This window comes from Lipophrys pholis (genome assembly GCF_963383615.2).
Source record: "Lipophrys pholis genome assembly, chromosome: 8".
In the NCBI taxonomy this organism is placed as follows: domain Eukaryota; kingdom Metazoa; phylum Chordata; class Actinopteri; order Blenniiformes; family Blenniidae; genus Lipophrys; species Lipophrys pholis.
In genome coordinates this window covers 11,440,466-11,458,972 of record NC_137630.1, presented here as the reverse complement: position 1 = coordinate 11,458,972, position 18,507 = coordinate 11,440,466, and the positions used below count along the sequence as shown (strand labels likewise).

Below are 18,507 nucleotides of genomic sequence, written 5' to 3'. Positions count from 1 at the left end.
ATGGATGGATGGATGATAGACATTGAAAATAGAAGATAATTACAAACACTTTATTAATTCCAGAGGAAAATTCCTTACAGCACTGCTCCACGCAAAACAATATCAACAGAACAAAATATGAAATATCAGGTAAGAAAGAATAAGATTTTCAATACATTTAAATGAATATGTATAATGTTTAACAGTGAGCAAATATAAATATGTAAAAGGGCTTTAAAGTAAAAAAAAACAATCAACTATCATTTTTATATATTTTTACCTTTGTGTATCTTGCCTTTCTTTCAGGCAATTAGGTTTTTAACTATTCTTATTAAAATATGTGCTTGCATATTATTATTCTATTTGTAATTTCTTTTGTAAAAATGAGCATAAGCTCACCTCATGTAATGTCTTGATCTTGGGTGAGATGGGAACTGGGTTTGAACCTCACTTGATCCAGGAAGGACATTGGGTACAAGTATTTGTCAAGTTTAGTAGCCAAATTAACACTTTTCTTTCAAGCAAAATAATAAAAGAAAAAAATGTTTACGGTAAATCCTTCGATATTTGTTGAGATTACCACAATTCTACCAGTGTGTCTCCTCGTTCGGTCTAAAAAATCCATTTTGTTAATCCTGTTATCTCTCCCAACAAGCATTTGTCTCTTTAAAGTGGGTGTGATTGTTCTGCAATCTAGATGACTCTAAGGTTTTGAAAAACTATCAATCCTTATCATCACGATCTGTCAAATTCTTGAGATAAAATGAGGGAAGTCACATTGTTTTCCAGCTTTGAATCCAGATACACATCTGTTGCCAAGATCACACACTAATACATATACAAATGCCTCAGGGTTTAATAGGATACAAGACAAAAAAATAAGACTTTATGAGCATTTCTGATCACATGATACAGACGACTGTTACAATGCAGCATAACAGAAGTATAAGTATAATGTATAAACTAAAACAGTGTTTAGAGAACAGAAACTCTTCATTTAAATCTGATTTGGGAGCAGAAATCCCTCTTTTTATCTTTTAGGTCACACAGATTCACAGGGAGTATCTTACATTCATCTTTAGCTGGTGCATAGCAAATAAGTTCATGTGTAACATTTTCAGCTGCAATAAACATGATTGTTTGAATATTTGAATATTTAAGTGGAAGTCTTCATTCCACCTGTGTCACTCAACAGTGGTGAAGCACTTCACACATTCCTTCTGGGCTTTATCACGATATTAGTTAGTTATTATGACCTATATTGGGCCTCACAACCAATCTGGATCAGAATGTAGATTGTGTTAGGAAATACTGTGTGACAGAGAATGCGATGGGCACAACTTCAAAACACAATATACAGGTTCTCCCTCGCTGGGTGAGCCATGTTAAATCAGATATATTTCAAATTCAGTTGAAACAACAGTGAGACTGGCCTCTTCAAACATTGTTAACTCCAGATATCAAAGGGAACTTCTCTGGGAAAATACCTGGCTGATGTTTACTCAGCTTTTCTACAGCCTCCCTTAACTTCTCTGTGCTCTTTTCATTATAGGAAAACCGTGGTTTGAATATCAGGTCTTTGCCTTTCTCCTTCCTAGCATGAAGACTGTTGCACAGTTTTTTTAGGTCCCTCATCAAGTAAAATGTCTTGCAGGCCCTCAGTTCCGACGGCAGAATACAAGCGCTCTTATTGGCCTGCGCGGCCAGCTGCACCACGCAGAACTTCGACAGCTGACTGGTGCTCTTTGCATGACTTCCCACCATGTTGAGAATCAGAGGGTAAAGGTCATACGCCGCAGCGGGAACTGAAGGTGCAAGGAGGCCGTGGTGAGGAGGAGCGTGGCTGGACTGTGAAGAGGGCTGAGAGAGACAAGACAAGGCAGGATGTACATTTGACAATTGTCCCATTTCAAAAGACAGCTGCGCTTTTAGCTCCTAAAAACTGTGAAGTGTTTCTACCTGCGGGGACACGATGACCACTCGTTCTGCAGACTTGGCCTGCTCTGCCAGCCAGCGCATTGGTCCCTGTTCTGCAATCTTCCCCTGCTGCCACATGTCAACGGCCACGCTACAGCCGCCGTGCCACTGCAGGAACTCCGCCAGCGCCACCATGGCCTGCTGGAAGGTGGAGTCTTCAGCCGGGTACACCACCAGAACAGGGACTGTGGAGGCTGAATCCACGTGATGGAAACCCAGACATGGACCAATTTTACCTCTGAAGATTTTACCTAGGAAGTAATAAAACAATAACAAACAGAGGTTAGTTATGTTTTAGTACCAACTGGGAAACGTTTTTTTTTTTCTGGGGGGGGGGGTTTGGGGGTTTAAAAGCCAAAGCCCAAGCTTGATATCTGTCATTGAAGTTCTTTCGTTCAACTTTCAAATGAAGAAAGAAAGCTTCACTGAAGCTGGACAACACAATGGAAATAGTAGTTAAAGGCCAGACTGAGCTTTATAACTATTCATTTAAAAACTCTAAAAACATTTGCATTTACAGAACACGTAGCAGGAACTCAGCATCATCAAACTGGCCAGTCCTCCAAAGACGATGATTGTGATGTCTTGACCTGTCAGGGCTGCACAAACAAACACAGACACACAAAACCCATTTGTTTTCTTACTTAATGAGTTTTAGAAAATGTAAGTTAGTCTGTGTGGAGCTCGTGTGTCAATCAGTTTTACCTGAAGTGGTGGGCTCAGGATTGACTACAACTGAGAAAGACAGTAAATAGAAAAACAAACATTCATAAAGTTGATTTGTAAAGTTCAAACAACATACAGTGCACTTGTACGTGACATGTCATGTGCCTTTGCTGTGATGGATTTGTTCGCCAGTCGTAATGGGCCATGAAACATCCTATTTCATCAGAGGAATATAGTTTATTACGCAGACTCTCAGAAACAAATCAATGTTTCTGAAAACCGATCACATAACGGAGGACTCCACTATATAGACTAAAGTGTATGTTGTGGGATCTTTTTCAATTTATCCAAACTTTAAATGTGAAAAAGTAAAAAAAATTGCATCTTAGTTTCAAACGAAAAGTAGGGAGGAAAGTGAAGTCTCTTAAATCTGCTTTCAAGCTTCTCTTTATCACTATTTAAATAAATAACACGCAGTCAAGCTGTCCAATGTGAATTCCAGTTGGATAACAGACGTAACAATGCTTCACTTCTGTTAACGTTCTATTCATTGTTTGTTTAATGACTAAAAGCCTCATTAACTTTCTCCTTTGACCTGAAAGGACGTCTCTTTCACAGCACAGCAGAACAAGACCGTCTCCTCTTCACACTGTTGCTGTTTTGTAAAAGCGATACATGCCTGAAACAAATGCAATATTTCCAGAGAAACCATCTGTATTCTCTTGTCCTAGTAAATGCTTGGACACCCCATGAATAGAAATCCATAAAAAAAAGAAAGTATGTAAGATGGACGAATGGATGAAAATGTTACCTGTCGTAATGCGAGGAGCTTCTTTCGAGACTCGTGCTAAAAAAAAACACGAGAGCATATGAGCAATGTCACCCAATGTCAGTTATCTCTATAAGTGGTTCAATGAGTAAGAACAACTCTTATACACTATGCTATTAGTCCTTTCACTTCTCCACTCACAGCTGACACACGCCAGTAAAAAGTCTGAGGCTGTGAATGACAATTTTGATTTGAAGTTTTTATTTCGAACATGTAAAAAAAACTAAACAACACAACCCCCCCCCCCCCCCCCCCCCCAAAAGAAAACCCCAGAACATCTAATTACAAAAACAATATAAAAAGGTCAACACCATATGTGCCCGTGTTTTTCACATGCACGAAAAGGAGTAGGAAGAAGATGTACTTATTTAATCCTACCCCTTGACATGATTATGCTTTTCTTAATTTCCAATAATATATCTTCATCACTTTCAATTTATTAAATCCTACAATATACTACACTATCAACAGAACAATTTTTGAATATTACATGGTTATAAATTATTATTTGCTTTATGAATTATTTGAATAGTTTTAAACTCCACATGATTCCTAAATGTAAAAAATATTGATTGAGAAAAAAGTGGATTAGTGTGCTCCGGAATGCCAACATTGTGTACAATTCTTATTGCTCTTTTTTGCAGTATGACAAGTCTTTTCAGGGAACTTGCACAAGTATTTCCTCATAGTTCCACACAGTAAGTTAGACAAGGTAGTACCAGTGAGTTGTACAGAATATAAAATGAGATTTCTGGCCTAGCAAGTACTCAGCTTTTGCCAGGACTGAGATGCTTCTGGAGATTTTATTTTGAACTTGTTTTAATTGAGGTTTCCAGCTAATTTTGTCATCAATCAGTACTCTTAAAAAAATGCTTTGATTTGCCAATTCTGTAGCTACACCCTCTATCAGTACTTTAGCCTGATTATTATATTTTACATTTTCCTTTTATTATAATATATATTATAATAAAATTATTATTTTATTATGCTTTACATAGATTTAATGATAACTTATTTTCATCAAACCATAATTTCATTTTTTTCCAACTCTGAAGGTGATTAATTCCAAAAGTTGCTGTAAATCCTCACCAGTTCCTAAAATACTTGTGTCATCAGCAAATAATACAAATTTCACCATTTCAGAAACTTGACAGATGTCGTCGATGTACAGTATGAACAGTTTCGGTCCCAACACTGATCCCTGGGGGACCCCACACACAATTTCCCGATGTTCAGAGTAACAGTCTCCCATCTTAACAAACTGTTTCCTTTTCTCCAAATAGCTTCTCACCCAATTCAATACAACAATGAAGAAATTGAGCTTTTTGCCCAGATTCTTGCTACAGTTGCCTCCAAGTGGCACACATTTCTAACACGGGCTTCTCAGTACCACGAACCCCCCCCCCCCCCCCTCCACAATAATAATGAAAAGATTTCAGATATTGAAAGTTCAAGAGCATAAACACTCATTCATATCACATTTTCTGTTGGTTCTACAGACATAAAATCAGAATAAATCTACATGTCCGGGCTTTTCTAAAAAGACATTTAGAAATGATAAAAAATTATACTTCAACAGCACAGGACAGGTGCTGGAATTTGTAGATGGAAGACTTGACTTACGTTTGGGGATGACAATGGCGGTAGACTTGTAAGAGAGGCCACTGCCCAGCGGACGCAAAGGGACATTAGCAGCATTGATGACGTTGTGGCCGTAAGTCACCTCCACTAGGAAATGAAACCATTTCTTAATCTAGGACAGGAAATGAAAAAACTTAATTCCGTGCATTACACAACACAGGAGGTTCTGTGAAGTACGTTATACCTGATCCGATCCAGTCAGGTTTGCTTTGCTCAAATGTGGTTTGTATTCACAGTGATATGTTGATTCTCCAGCGATTTCTATCCGAGTACTGTTCAGGGATGCAATACTACCTGAAGAGGTGAAATAGAAAGCCGAAATTCTGATTGGTCAATGCTTACATCTGAACAAAAACATCTGTCCTCTCTCCTCCTCACGTCCTTCAAGCTCGCTCATTCCCTGTTTAATTTGATGAATTTAAAAATGATCCAGTTACTCAAATAATGTTTAAAAGCCAATAATTCCTATTTCTGTTTCAAAGATAAAAATGATTCCAAAATTACTGGATTCCACATTGTTTTACATAGATTCCAACCTTAGATTTTTAGTGTAAAATCTAGTGAGTTACTCACTCAAAACTCAAGTTAAATCATTACTGATTCTTCAGCTAGTGTCTTCAGACCCCATGCTATTTCATCCCAACAATACAACCAGCAGCAAAAAGCTATTAGCTAATAGTATTAATAAAGCATACAAAGTCTCCCACCATCAATATTGACTGCCCAGGTTATGTTCAGCATGTCGTTTCCTCCCACTGTCACCAGCCTCACTTTCAAGTCTGCCAGCACAGACGGCGCTCGACTGCTCACTGGTGGGAAGTCTAAGAAAGAAAATAAAAAAGAGACAACAGAGGAACTCTCTGTTAACGACACACAGTGTGAAGGATCATCCACATCTTTGCTCATTTTGCAGTCAAATTTTGGCAAATTGTCTTTTTCAACACAAGAACTTGTTCACCGTATAGCTATCCCATATGAGCACGTGAATTCAAAGTAGAAAATATTTAGATCAGTTATGAAGAATAAATAAAGGGAAACCTGTGTGGCTGTTGAATTTGATTAACTTCAGTCTTGTTGAACATCTTCTTTGTATTTATCTAATTTCTTTTTACTTCTTTTTCATGTCCAGCTGGAGGTGCTACAAGTTTTCTGGCTTCTCAAACAATAAGAGTAAATTATCTTCTCTTGTTTTTTTGTTTTTTTAACCAGCCTGCCATAGAATAGGAAATTTACCTGCACCAAGAGGGGAAAAATAGAGAAATGTATTTCAGTCCATGCTTACACTGTGATGGTGTAACTAAGATCAGACACTCACTAGCAGAGGTCAGAGTACAAAAAGTTCAGATCAATTTATTTGAATCGGTGGTCATATAGGTACAAAAATCCATAGAACAACGTCACAAAAACAAGAATCCACCAATGAAATTGTGAAATAAATTATTTCAAACCAAAGTAAAGATAATGTGGCTTCAGGGCCAGAATTGGACACAACAAGCCACAATTAAAGTTTTTGGTATGAATTTCCTGGACATTGGATGGATGTGTTGTCTGGAAGCCACATGAACGTCGATGAAAAAAAAAAAGAGTGTGACTCCATCGAAATCAAATCCACATTAACATGCAAAATAACCTCTGAAATACTTTAACACGCATCAACAAACCAATAATTGACACCAAACACGCATGACCATCAGAATTACAATTTTAAAAATGGTCCAGGCTACAAGAGATCCGGTCCTCAGCACCATCATATACAACACAGTGCTGAATATTAATAATACTGTTTATCGACATTAACTTCAGACAGAGGCCTCCACAGACCTGGATCAGCTTCCTGTTCCTGCTCCTCAGAGTTCCCAGGCTTATTGTTATCAGGAAATCTGAAATTTACAAGGGTTCCCTGTTTGAAATTGAGCAGCTGTCTGATTTAAAGTGAAGTTTAAGACTTGTGACTTCATTGGTGAGGGCAAGAATTGCATGCAGGCCGGCAACTTTATTGAAGTGAAAGAGTGATGATTCACTGTCATGCACAAGTAAAAAATTTTTTTAAATTGTCTAATTTTACACATGATCATGACAAAACTGACAACAAACAAAAACAAAAAGGAAATGCATCGGGAAAATAAACAGCATTATACCAATATTTTAGACCCACCCCCCCCCCCCCCCCCCCCACACACATTTTTTTTTTCACAAATCATCTTTCGAGGGGGGCTCCTGTCTCATTAAGGAGGGCTGAGCCCTCCCCACACCCCATAGTTCGCACTCTGCATACAAACCAATAAATAAATAAACACACACAGACGACAACATAACCTTCTCGGCCAACTTTGTTGTTCACCCAACTTTCATTGGCAAAGGTAATAACTGCACCTTCATTAACTGATATAATTTGACATTGTCATTCTATAAGGTATTTCAGGGTTAAAAAATCTGATCTCTTCTGAACAAGTATACCTGAACTTATATACATTTCTCAGTTATCTTTTTCATAATAAACAGCAGTTTTTCCAACAATATCGAATACAGTGGTTGATGATTAGGTCTATAGATCAAAGTATCTACAATTCTTCTGATATTGGCTTTATAATGTTTTCCAATTCCTGCCTCATTATTATTAATGTGATGGCTGCAACACATCTCAAATAAGCTTTTATTACCATTTTCAGTGGTGGGATTACACAGAAACACATCCTCATACATACATATATACATGTACTCCACAAAAACACAAGCTGTGAGGTTTTGTTCAACCTAATGCAACAACTTCAGACAGGTTCCATAGAGATTTTGACTTCTTCAGCTTGATGATCATTATCGATGACTTAGGTTTGTAATGACATCCAATCAAACATATCAGAAAATGATTCACATGACTTACCGGGAAATTCATTGCATTCCACTTTCTGGGATAAAAACAAAACAAAAACAAAGCAATACATTAAAGCAAACAAACAAGCCATATCAGTAAGGTCATAGTTATGATTTACTTTTAATATATTTAATGTGACCACACCCTGTACATTGTAAATATTTCAAATGTGTCATTTTTTTCCTCTGAAGAATGTACAGTTTGTAAATTGTTTATTGTTGTCTACATTGTCTTACATTAATATCCATAAAATGTATTATTCTTTAATATCCTTATTTTCTTATCACTGTGTAATATTGAACTGCTGTTATGACTGATTTTTTTTCATGTGGGATGAATATAGTATTTGCTTATTTCCTTTTCATCTTATATTCATAATGTACTAGTGGTTCACGAATAAACAATATCAAAAGAAAGGTATTTACAGATGTGTTAAAAATGAGGAAATAAAATAAATAAACTAAAATTATGTTAGTCGAATTGGAGAGGAGATGATAGATAGATAGATAGATAGATAGATAGATAGATAGATAGATAGATAGATAGATAGATAGATAGATAGATAGATAGATACTTACAATTTCCTCTGATGCCACGTGAGCAAGGACTGACCAGAAGAAGACCAGAACAATTCCCCGCATTATAAAACAACGAGCGTCCAGCAGCAGGATTGAAAAAAGGCAGAAATAAATGCATAAAAACCATAAACAGGGAAGAGCTGTGCAGCTGTCTGATAAATGAACTCAGGAACACGCTCTCACAGATAAATCAACCCATCAGGCCCCGCCCACTCGTAGCCCCCCCCCCCCCCCCCCCCGCCCAGGTCCCGCCCACTCAGGTCTGCAGCCCCAGGCAGGCTCGGCTCAGTCAGGATCCCGTTTCAGAGCAAAAATAAAGGTAAGACAACCGTTATTCTGAAGCTCAAAGCTGAACTTTACCGTGCATCTCCACGTGTTTGGCATTAAACCGCTCGAGCTCCACTCGGTCTCGTAGTTGATTGACTTTATTTGGGGGGGAGGAGGAGGGGGGGGGGGGGGTTCCATGAGATTTTAATAATGTCCTGCACGAAGTCCCGGGTGTGGGGCTAACCACCCGTTCGCTCCCAAATAATCACAAACCTCAACAAACACCCGACTAATGTCTCTGCAGCGCTGCCACCGTCAGCTGAAGTCCTGTAAAGACGGTGGGTCGAGTCTTTAGGCTCGTTTGAAGCTACAAAGTGCTTGAAGTGAAGCAGAAACCAGTCAACAGGCGCAGTTTGACCTATAGATCGTTTGCACTGACGTCACGAATTTCCCACGATCCTCTCTGATTCGCGAGTGTCCGCCAACTTTTATGACAGCTTTTATTTACAACACACCGATAACTGTTGAGGAGGGCGCAAAATGTTCCGTTTCATATTGTGTTGGTGCTTTTTTTTAAGGGGATTTTCAACACAGAATGATCTAATTCATAGACTTGTAGTAGTAGACTTCAACTAGATTGTAAACATACTCTTATAGATCGTGAGTATACGGCGTAGACTGGAGGCTCTCTACACATATAGGGAACTATCTACTAGCATGTGTCTACGCTGTCGGCTCGTTGGAGCAGACGTTCACACACGGTTCAAATTGTCGGCAGAGTTCATTTATTGTTAATTCCTCATTGGTCCTCCAATGGGGAATTGCTTCACCCAACTGGACCGTCTTCAGCAGCCACACAGCAGCGCTCTGGGAGGTGATGGAGGCCGGGGGTCATGACATAATCCTAAAAATTCTTGAATCTTGAATCTAGCTCCGATGACCATTTCATCACGCGTTTCTGCACAGGCACCATGTCTTTATGATGAACATACTCTCTGGCTCAACTGTACTACAAAAAAAATACTAAGAAAATAAAGTCACATTTACTGACCCTGGCCAATATTATTTTCCCTTTTCTTTAAGTCGCTTTCACAACCAAATCCAGAGGATCATGGGAAGTGTGACGTCATGCGCAAACGATCTATAGACCAAAATAACTTGGTGGGTGGTCGACGTGTAAAACATGCGATGCAGGAAAAAAACGATTCCTGAAAAAAATAAATAAATAAACGAGAACATCCCCAAATAGTTACTATCTGTTTGGAGGATATTAAACATTTTATATTTGCATTGCAGATTCATTGCTTATGCATTGAGTGTATTGATAGTAAACAACTGGGTTGACCTAGATACTTTCTGTACTGGTATCAGGGCAACATGTTTGCACTTTCTCCTTTCCTGTGAACTGATCTCACTGTGGATGAAAATCTTAAGTGGGCCTGGCAGATTATACTTCAGTTAACACCTACACACACTCCAGATCAATCTGACATGTTATCTAGTTTTTGTTTTTTTGAGTGTGAAGCGGATTCAGCATGAATGTTTGGTCTTGTCAGGCTCAAGCAGCAACAGTCTTATCAGTGCAATGCAATCTAATCTTTAACAACTGCTTCTAAAGGAGAGACATGAACCGTGAGAACAAAACATGACAAATAGCATAGCAACATAGAGTCATTTATTGACCTGTTGCTCACTTGGAATCTTTTCAGACTTTCAAGTTGCATTCTAACTATTACTTGCAACAAACTTCCCAAATGATTAGAGTGATAAATCATATTCTTTGTATTGACTGCCAGTTTTAAAACACAGACTTACTCACAAAGGACAATGTAGTTAAAGTTTTAGTTCTCCATCTGATGTGTCTTTTAATAATCTTTGTTGTTTGTAGGGACGAGGGGCAACTTTTCTAAAATGATGTCCGCGGCCATGCTCGGCCGAACTGGAGCCCGACAAGCTCTGGCATGGACTCGGGGCAAATTCATGACAAAAGACGGACACTTCTGTTCCAGAGAGTTTCTCTTTTTATCTTCCCCATCCTCCTCCAGTCTCCTCAAATACTTCAGTGCCTCTCATCGGAACGCTTCACCTGATAACAAAACAGCGTCCTACAGCTATGTTATTGTGGGCGCGGGCTCAGCGGGCTGCGTACTTGCCAACCGCCTCTCCGAGGACGCCCATGAGTCGGTGCTGCTGCTGGAGGCTGGGCCGAAGGACCTGTGGCTGGGCAGCAAACGCCTCACATGGAAGATCCACATGCCAGCCGCCCTGACCTACAACCTCTCTGATGACAAGTACGATATTTTCTCTTGAAATATGTTTTTCATCATTTCAACCGGATCGTCTTTCCAAACCAGTTTCTTAAAATGAAACGTTGTGAAGCCGCCATTGTTCTGCTTGTTCCATCGTGTTGACGTCTTTCCTCAGGGTCAACTGGTACTACCACACTTTACCTCAGGCCCACATGAACAACCGGGTGATGTACTGGCCAAGGGGCCGTGTGTGGGGAGGGTCGTCTTCGCTCAATGCCATGGTGTATATCCGCGGGCATGCTGAGGATTACAACCGCTGGCAGAGAGAGGGCGCTGAGGGCTGGGATTACGATCACTGTCTGCCGTACTTCAGAAAAGCTCAGTGTCACGAGCTGGGAGAAAACAGGTACCTGAAGAAAATGGATGTGTACCTTTAGAAATGACACATTTATAAAGATATGTAGGTATCAAAATTGTATGTTTCAAATTTCTCGATCTGTTATTATGTAATACACATTTTATGTATAACACACTATTAGAATAGAAAATGTGCATTTGTTTTGAGTTGTTATTGACGGAAATAGAGCTTAATCACACAAAACTAGTGTTACTGTCTTATCCTGTGCCATTAAATCAAAGCATTTTTAAATTAATGCAATAGTTTGTTATTGTTTTTGTGCTCAAATCAAAGATCAAGTTGCAATTGAGTGATATCTGCATCCCAAAATATGTCATACTGATCCAATACAAATATAACAGCTACAACACACAGAAGCGCACACTTATGTCTCCATTATTGTTGCATATGGGGACATAACTATTCATAATAAACCTTAACTACACATAGGAGGGGTGAAGGGTCTTGCTCAGTGACCCACAGCGATGACCTGTCAGTAGTGGGATTTAAACCTGCGAACCTCTAATCTCAAGTGCGTTTCTCTAACCTCAAGTTCACTTAAAGTGGAACTGCTGTCATCTGTGTTTGTATTGTAGGTATCGAGGTGGTAGCGGACCTCTCCATGTTTCCAGAGGGAAGACTAACCATCCACTTCACACTGCGTTTATCGAGGCGGGGCAGCAGGCGGGGTACCCCTTCACTGATGACATGAACGGATACCAGCAGGAAGGCCTGGGATGGATGGACATGACCGTTAATAAAGGTTTGGAAAACAAAGAACAGCTACAATTATAACCTGATTCAGAGGGTTTTGATGCTCAGCAAAGACATCCATATTTTATACCACTTTATCCCACTCAGGGTCATGGGTACCTCACCTGATTCCCAGACTGTCACAGGGAAAACACAGAAAGACAGTCACATGTCGTCAATTAAACGCAAATGCATATTTTTTGGACTGTGGAAGGAAACCCAGAATATAAGTGATTAAAAAAAAACAACAACTCTACCTTATGAGAAAGTTTGTCAGTTCACTCCAAATTGTCCTGAATCACAGAGTTTGAAGAACAAGAAAGTGCTTTACTCTCTAAATGGTGTCTTCTATAAAACAACTTGTCTACATCACTGCAAAACAAATCTGTGCAGGACAGCGGTGGAGCTCCGCCAGCGCCTACCTGAGACCTGCTCTGAGTCGACCCAATCTCAAGGCAGAAGTTCGCTGCCTGACCACCAAGATACTGTTTGAGGGCAACCGTGCTGTGGGGGTTGAATACACGCAGAACGGAGAAAAGAAAAAGGTAAAAAGATTCTGTTTAAAAACTAAGATCCACTGACTCAACGTTTCTCGGGTTTGTGTTCAGGTCATTGCAGAAAAAGAGGTGATACTAAGCGGAGGGGCAATTAACTCCCCTCAACTTCTCATGCTGTCCGGGGTGGGAGACGCAGACGACCTGAAACAACACGACATCCCTGTGACGCAGCACCTCCCAGGTGCTGTGTGTGTGTGTGTGTGTGTGTGTGTGTGTGTGTGTGTGTGTGTGTGTGTGTGTGTGTGTGTGTGTGTGTGTGTGTGTGTGTGTGTGTGTGTGTGTGTGTGTGTGTGTGTGTGTGTGTGTGTGTGTGTGTGTGTTACGCTTTCAGATTTATATCTTTTTCAAAAGGACTCATCTCTAAGACAAAATAGCCAAAACACCTAAAAGCCATTAAAACTAACTATAACAAAAAAACAATGAGTTACAAGAGGTAAAAGTGTTGAAATGGCTGAAACAAAGGAGGTTAAAAGCAGCTAAACTTGCCCAAAAAAAACTGACAATAGTGAATGAAACAACTAAAAACACAAAACAGCCAAAACAGTTAAAAATGGTTGAAATGGCTAAAAGTGAAAAGAACTATAATGTATGAAACAGCTGAAAGACATATAACTGCTAAAAATCGATAAAGAAGGTTGAACAGGGCAAATGGTTAAATTATAATTAAAATAAACTACTACACTGGATAAAAAGGGTTAAAAACAAGCAAAAAAAGAATTAAAACAGCTCAAATAACGAACAGTTAAACCCATTGTATTAAAACCAATAAAAGTAGCTCAAACATTGAAAGAAATGTTCTAACTTGTCGCTCTGAAATTTCATAACTTCCATTTCCAATACAGTTTTTGTTTTTACAGCCGATCTATGAGCTGTGTAATCCTTATTTTAAAGGTCAAACATGTTTTGTGGCTCCAGATGAATAAAGGCTTTGTTCATAAAGGTAACAGACGTTCGTTCCAAAGAATCTGTTCAATAAAGTTACTACACTGAACTCACTTTTGTTGATTAGGTCATATCAGGTCATTGCTTTTTTCTTTTCACTGTTTACCACTCCATCAGTTTTGACTCTTTACTTTCTGGTGGTCGTCTCTCAGGTGTTGGCCGGAACCTGCAGGACCACTTAGAGCTGTACGTGCAGCAGCAGTGCACGAAGCCCATCACCCTGTACAAGGCCCAGAAACCTTTCCACATGATCAAGATTGGCCTGGAGTGGCTCACCATGTTCACAGGTAAGCACAGAAAACCACGTATGCACGAGATCTGGCTTGTATAAACATCCGGGTCTGATCTGACTGATCGTCGACATCACAGGTTATGGGGCGACAGCCCACTTAGAGAGCGGAGGGTTCATCCGCAGCCGGCCTCACGTCACACACCCTGATATCCAGTATCACTTCCTGCCCTCACAAGTCATCGACCACGGGCGAGTTCCCTCCAAGATCGAGGCTTATCAGGTACTCTTGTATGAGTTGATGGGTGGAAATTTATTGCGTAGGATGATGTTTGTTATGATTGCTGTGCAACGTGGAAGTGAATGGATTGCCAAGGGACTTCTGAGAAATCCAGTTTCTATGCACTCAATTATTCCTACAAAGCCTGGTGAGGACGTCACGTAATGCACGTTTGACAGACGAGTATTTGCAGAACTGCGTGTATGATTTCATGGAAAAACAACCACCTCAGACACTAGACAAAGGATAAAGATCCTCCTGAGTTGAGATTTTATTACTTCGCTGTAACAGTCACGCAAGTTCAGTTTATTGTGACTGAACTTGTCAACATGGTGATAAAAAAGAAGCGTCCTGTGTCATCACAGGGTCACGCAATGTGGAAGTCAGCCGCTTGTAATTGTAGTTTTTGAGTTACTGAGTGTAGGAGATACAAACATTTAACACTGAGTGCAAAATAGTGATTAGGTAATGAACATTAATATGATAATAATAACCAATGATAACTTTTTTTATTTCTTCACATTAAAAAAGTCCTTACAACAGATAGAACTAAACAATAGTAGTGAAAACAATAAGAATCGTGAATTTTAAAATAATTTTAATAAGCTTAGAATGAATTTGCAGGAGGAATTAGTTAACGAATCACAGCTCTGTTTTGTGAATAAATCATTTTTGAAATGTACTTTATTCAAACCTCCATTGAGAATTCCTCCTTCAATCATAATCGACTACATGTTGTATATATACCGAGTATCATTGGATTGATAGATCTCCTATTATATATATATTATTTTCTCATACAGTCCTGTGTAGATCGACTCCTGTTGGAATAAAGAGGGATTGCTGTTGCAGGTTCACGTCGGACCGATGAGAAGCACCAGTGTCGGCTGGATGAAGCTAAAGAGCGCGAACCCTCTGGACCATCCGATCCTCCAGCCAAACTACCTCTCCACCGGTAAGCTGCGCTCACTGAAGAAAGACCCTCCTGCCTTCACTAGCAGTGTGTAAAAGTAGCTTTCATCCCCCGATGTCCCGTCAGAGATCGACGTGTTGGAGTTCAGGCAGTGTGTGAAGCTCTCCAGAGAGATCTTCGCCCAGAAGGCCTTTGATCCGTTTCGCGGAGCCGAATACCAGCCCGGCCCTTCAGTCCAATCCGACGCCGACATCGACGCTTTTGTCCGCCAGAAGGCCGACAGCGCGTACCACCCGTCCTGCACCTGCAAGATGGGATCGCCCTCCGACCCCACGGCCGTCGTGGACTCGAGCGCGCGCGTGCTAGGGCTGGAGCGGCTGCGTGTGGTCGACGCCTCCATCATGCCCAGCGTCGTCAGCGGCAACCTCAACGCCCCAACCATCATGATGGCCGAGAAGGCTGCGGACATCATCAGGGGTCGGCCGCCTCTGGTGGAGTCCGGCGTTCCCGTGTACCAGCCCCCGACGCTTGAAACGCAGAGATGAACCAGGCGAAGGGAAATAAGTGAAATGTGACCTCAGTGAGTTATGAAGAAAAAGTGAAAAGCTTGCTGCTTCTCTGATTAGAAAATAATCAACCACCTCTAATCTTAATTTATGGCCATGAATGTCTTTCTGTAGTTTTTAACATACAGTTTTCTAATAATCAGTCAACTGACTGTCCTCTTATTGCAAACTTCCACTTGATCCAAGTCATGAAGATTCACTAATTTGCAGACTTTGTAGCGTTGAAAACCCACAGGAAGTGTCAGTCCCATTTAGATCTCATTTCAATTTTCAGACAGAGAAAAAATGCTTTCATCCAATGTTATAAAACATCAAACCACACCGGATCCCAAAAATGATTCAATATCAAACTACGCAATAATAATTATTTTCGCACATGTGTTGCCAGTACTTTCTGTCTTTTGACCTTGATGAAGCTGCATTGTTAAAAGTTTCTCAGCCTGCTTCTTCATAGAATTTAGCCACAACAATAGCAACTAATGATTTGGCTGCATGTTACACAAATAAGAGGAGAATAAACATTCAGCCTCAACTTGCAAATTCTTTAGTAGAAAAATATTTTCACTATTTTGAGATTAGACAAAGAAAAAGTTGACACAATTTCTGTACTGAAGACTGAATACGGCCTCGGAGAGGGTCACTTTTTCCAGTAAACACTTTTTTTTTTTCTTCTAGTTTCATTGTTCCACTTTTACACAATTATTTGTGGATTTCCCAAAAAGCACCTGCATGCAATTCCAAGTCCAAAACAGACGGCACGTTGCCTTTAAATGTACTTAAAAATAGAAAGCAATGCTTTATAATTCTCTCCCACAATTCTCACAAACCCACATTTTATTCCCAAAAGAACATAAACAACATATGAGATGTTGAAACTTTTGTATTCAGCGACAAATATTAGCTCATTTTGAAGTTGACAGCGGCAACGTCTCTCGAAGCCGTTCGGACAGGGTCAAGTTTACCATCGGGTATCTCTGTTTGTACTTTGTATTTGTGTGGAAAGCCAGCGCACGTAGTAGTGAATCACTGTGCCTGAAATATGTTGTCTAACTCTTTGGCAGTGAACTCAATTAGACGTCAAATGCTCCTCCGTTTGATCCCGTTACAAAACCGTTGAGACGTGTTGCTGCCGTCAAATTCAAAATGAGTCAGTATTTCTCTATGAAAATAGTTGCATGGAAAGAGAAAGCCCTGCAGGCCTGTCTTTCCAAAGAAACCTGGTAATTGCTTGTAGTTCATTTCTAAGTATTCTCTTTCTTATGTTTAGGAAAGACAAAGGTCCCTTTATGACATGTTTCAACTGCGTTCTCTCTTCGTCAGAACAGATTTGGTTTGAGTAACAGTTGCTCTTCAATATTTATTTGATGCATCTGAACTAACACCAGTCTGGTTTCTGGTCAGCAGCAGTTTTTTTTTTTTTAGTTGACTGAAGGACCTGACAGACGCATTGCACATTTAAAATATCCATAAATACAACTACCATCTATCCTGGTCTCAGCTGACTGTGGGTGAAGATCATCACAGCACAAACTCCGGCAGTTACACACTCGGGTTCACGCCGACGTGCGATCCGGGGTCATGAAACACGTGTTTTTGGACCAAAGTATCCAGTGCGAGACAAAAAGAGAACAGGACCCACAAGACTCAGACTGGGACCTTCTCACTGTGAGGGGGCAGTACTGACCACTACACCACTGTGCAGTCTTAACTGGTTGAAACTGATTTAAACTCGGCAGCAAAATGCTTGCTGCTCTGCTAAATATTACTTTCATCACACTCTTGACTCGAAGCCGTAACACTACTGTTCATATCTTTGTACTGGAAACTCATCTGTGAAGGAAGTAAAGTAGTTTACAGAACAATTCTACTTTAAACCAGTGATCGGCGACTCTGATGATTGTGCGAGCCACAAAAGTTTCATAATCCAAGCTTGTTTACTACAACACAATAGAGGTGTGACTTGTGCATTCAGTAAGATTTTAAATTGATTCTCATGTCTGTTTTAAATGTTTGTCCTGCTTCCTGTTGCATTGTGAAATCAAGTTTACCTGTTAAACCCTTAAAATACGACGTTTACATGAGTTCCAACCTAATTGCCACATAATCTCTTGTATTGATCCATGTGAAATGTTTCTGTTACTTCATGTTTACTCAATAAGAAATCTTCAGTGTGATTTATTTTTTTTAATGTTTACAGAAAGTAAAATTTTTACGTATTGCACCATTGTTGCCTTGAAGCTGATTGTGTTGGTTGCAATATATGCAGTGAACAAACTGAGCGTGTTTCTGTGTGATCCAGCCAGAAATGACTTTAATACTACATTTTAAAGAACCTTCGCATCAATTAAATAGTATTATAATGTTTTATTGAGCTCAGCACTGCGCTGTGGAGTTTAATTTCTGTGACAAAAAAATGTTTACATGATTTTAAAAAAAAAATAAAAAAAAGTCTTATATGAAGGGACCGAGTGCTTTCATCTCGTATTGATTGTGAACGAGCCGTCCTGACCTTGTCCTCGTCACTTTATTCAGTTGTCATTACAAAAGTCAACAGGTTTATTGTCTCATCAGGCAAAAATCCAAATGTACAAAACAAGAGTTTCGTTTCCATTGGTACAAAATGTAGAAGGTACTCGTACTTCTGCTACAAAGTCGATCTAGCTATTGTTTTAAAGTTTCATACGACAAATAGGTACAAAACAGAAGTCTGCAAGATCATCTCTTCCTTTTTTACAAACGCTGTACAGATTTTATACATTGTTGTAAAGCAGTGGAACAGTACAAAAAAATAAAGCTGTGATGGACAACAAAG

The 18,507-nt window shown here is 39.7% G+C and overlaps 2 protein-coding genes across 3 annotated transcripts; one reads left to right on the top strand and one right to left on the bottom strand.

Moving 5' to 3' along the window:
- Positions 1 to 34: 34 nt before the first annotated feature.
- On the bottom strand, positions 35 to 9,242 carry il17rb (interleukin 17 receptor B). Of its 2 annotated transcripts, XM_080470516.1 has the most exons (11): positions 8,903 to 9,242; positions 8,543 to 8,571; positions 7,974 to 7,998; positions 5,800 to 5,913; positions 5,277 to 5,386; positions 5,075 to 5,204; positions 3,434 to 3,469; positions 2,662 to 2,691; positions 2,475 to 2,555; positions 1,939 to 2,207; positions 35 to 1,839 (listed from the first exon to the last, which is right to left on the bottom strand). In XM_080470516.1, the coding sequence occupies exons 1-11, from the start codon at positions 8,907 to 8,909 to the stop codon at positions 1,417 to 1,419; spliced, it is 1,254 nt and encodes a 417-aa protein (XP_080326642.1). In that variant the 5' UTR covers positions 8,910 to 9,242; the 3' UTR covers positions 35 to 1,416. The 2 variants fall into 2 exon arrangements, with proteins under 2 accessions (XP_080326642.1, XP_080326641.1); XM_080470515.1 differs by lacking the exon at positions 8,903 to 9,242 and having other exon boundaries at positions 8,543 to 8,777.
- Positions 8,812 to 15,796, top strand: chdh (choline dehydrogenase). The gene is made up of 10 exons (XM_080470514.1): positions 8,812 to 8,861; positions 10,698 to 11,100; positions 11,234 to 11,464; positions 12,052 to 12,218; positions 12,602 to 12,753; positions 12,817 to 12,946; positions 13,860 to 13,994; positions 14,077 to 14,219; positions 15,069 to 15,171; positions 15,256 to 15,796. Exons 2-10 carry the CDS (start codon positions 10,721 to 10,723, stop codon positions 15,672 to 15,674), a joined length of 1,860 nt encoding a protein of 619 aa, XP_080326640.1. The 5' UTR covers positions 8,812 to 8,861; positions 10,698 to 10,720; the 3' UTR covers positions 15,675 to 15,796.
- The last annotated feature ends 2,711 nt before the right edge of the window (positions 15,797 to 18,507 follow it).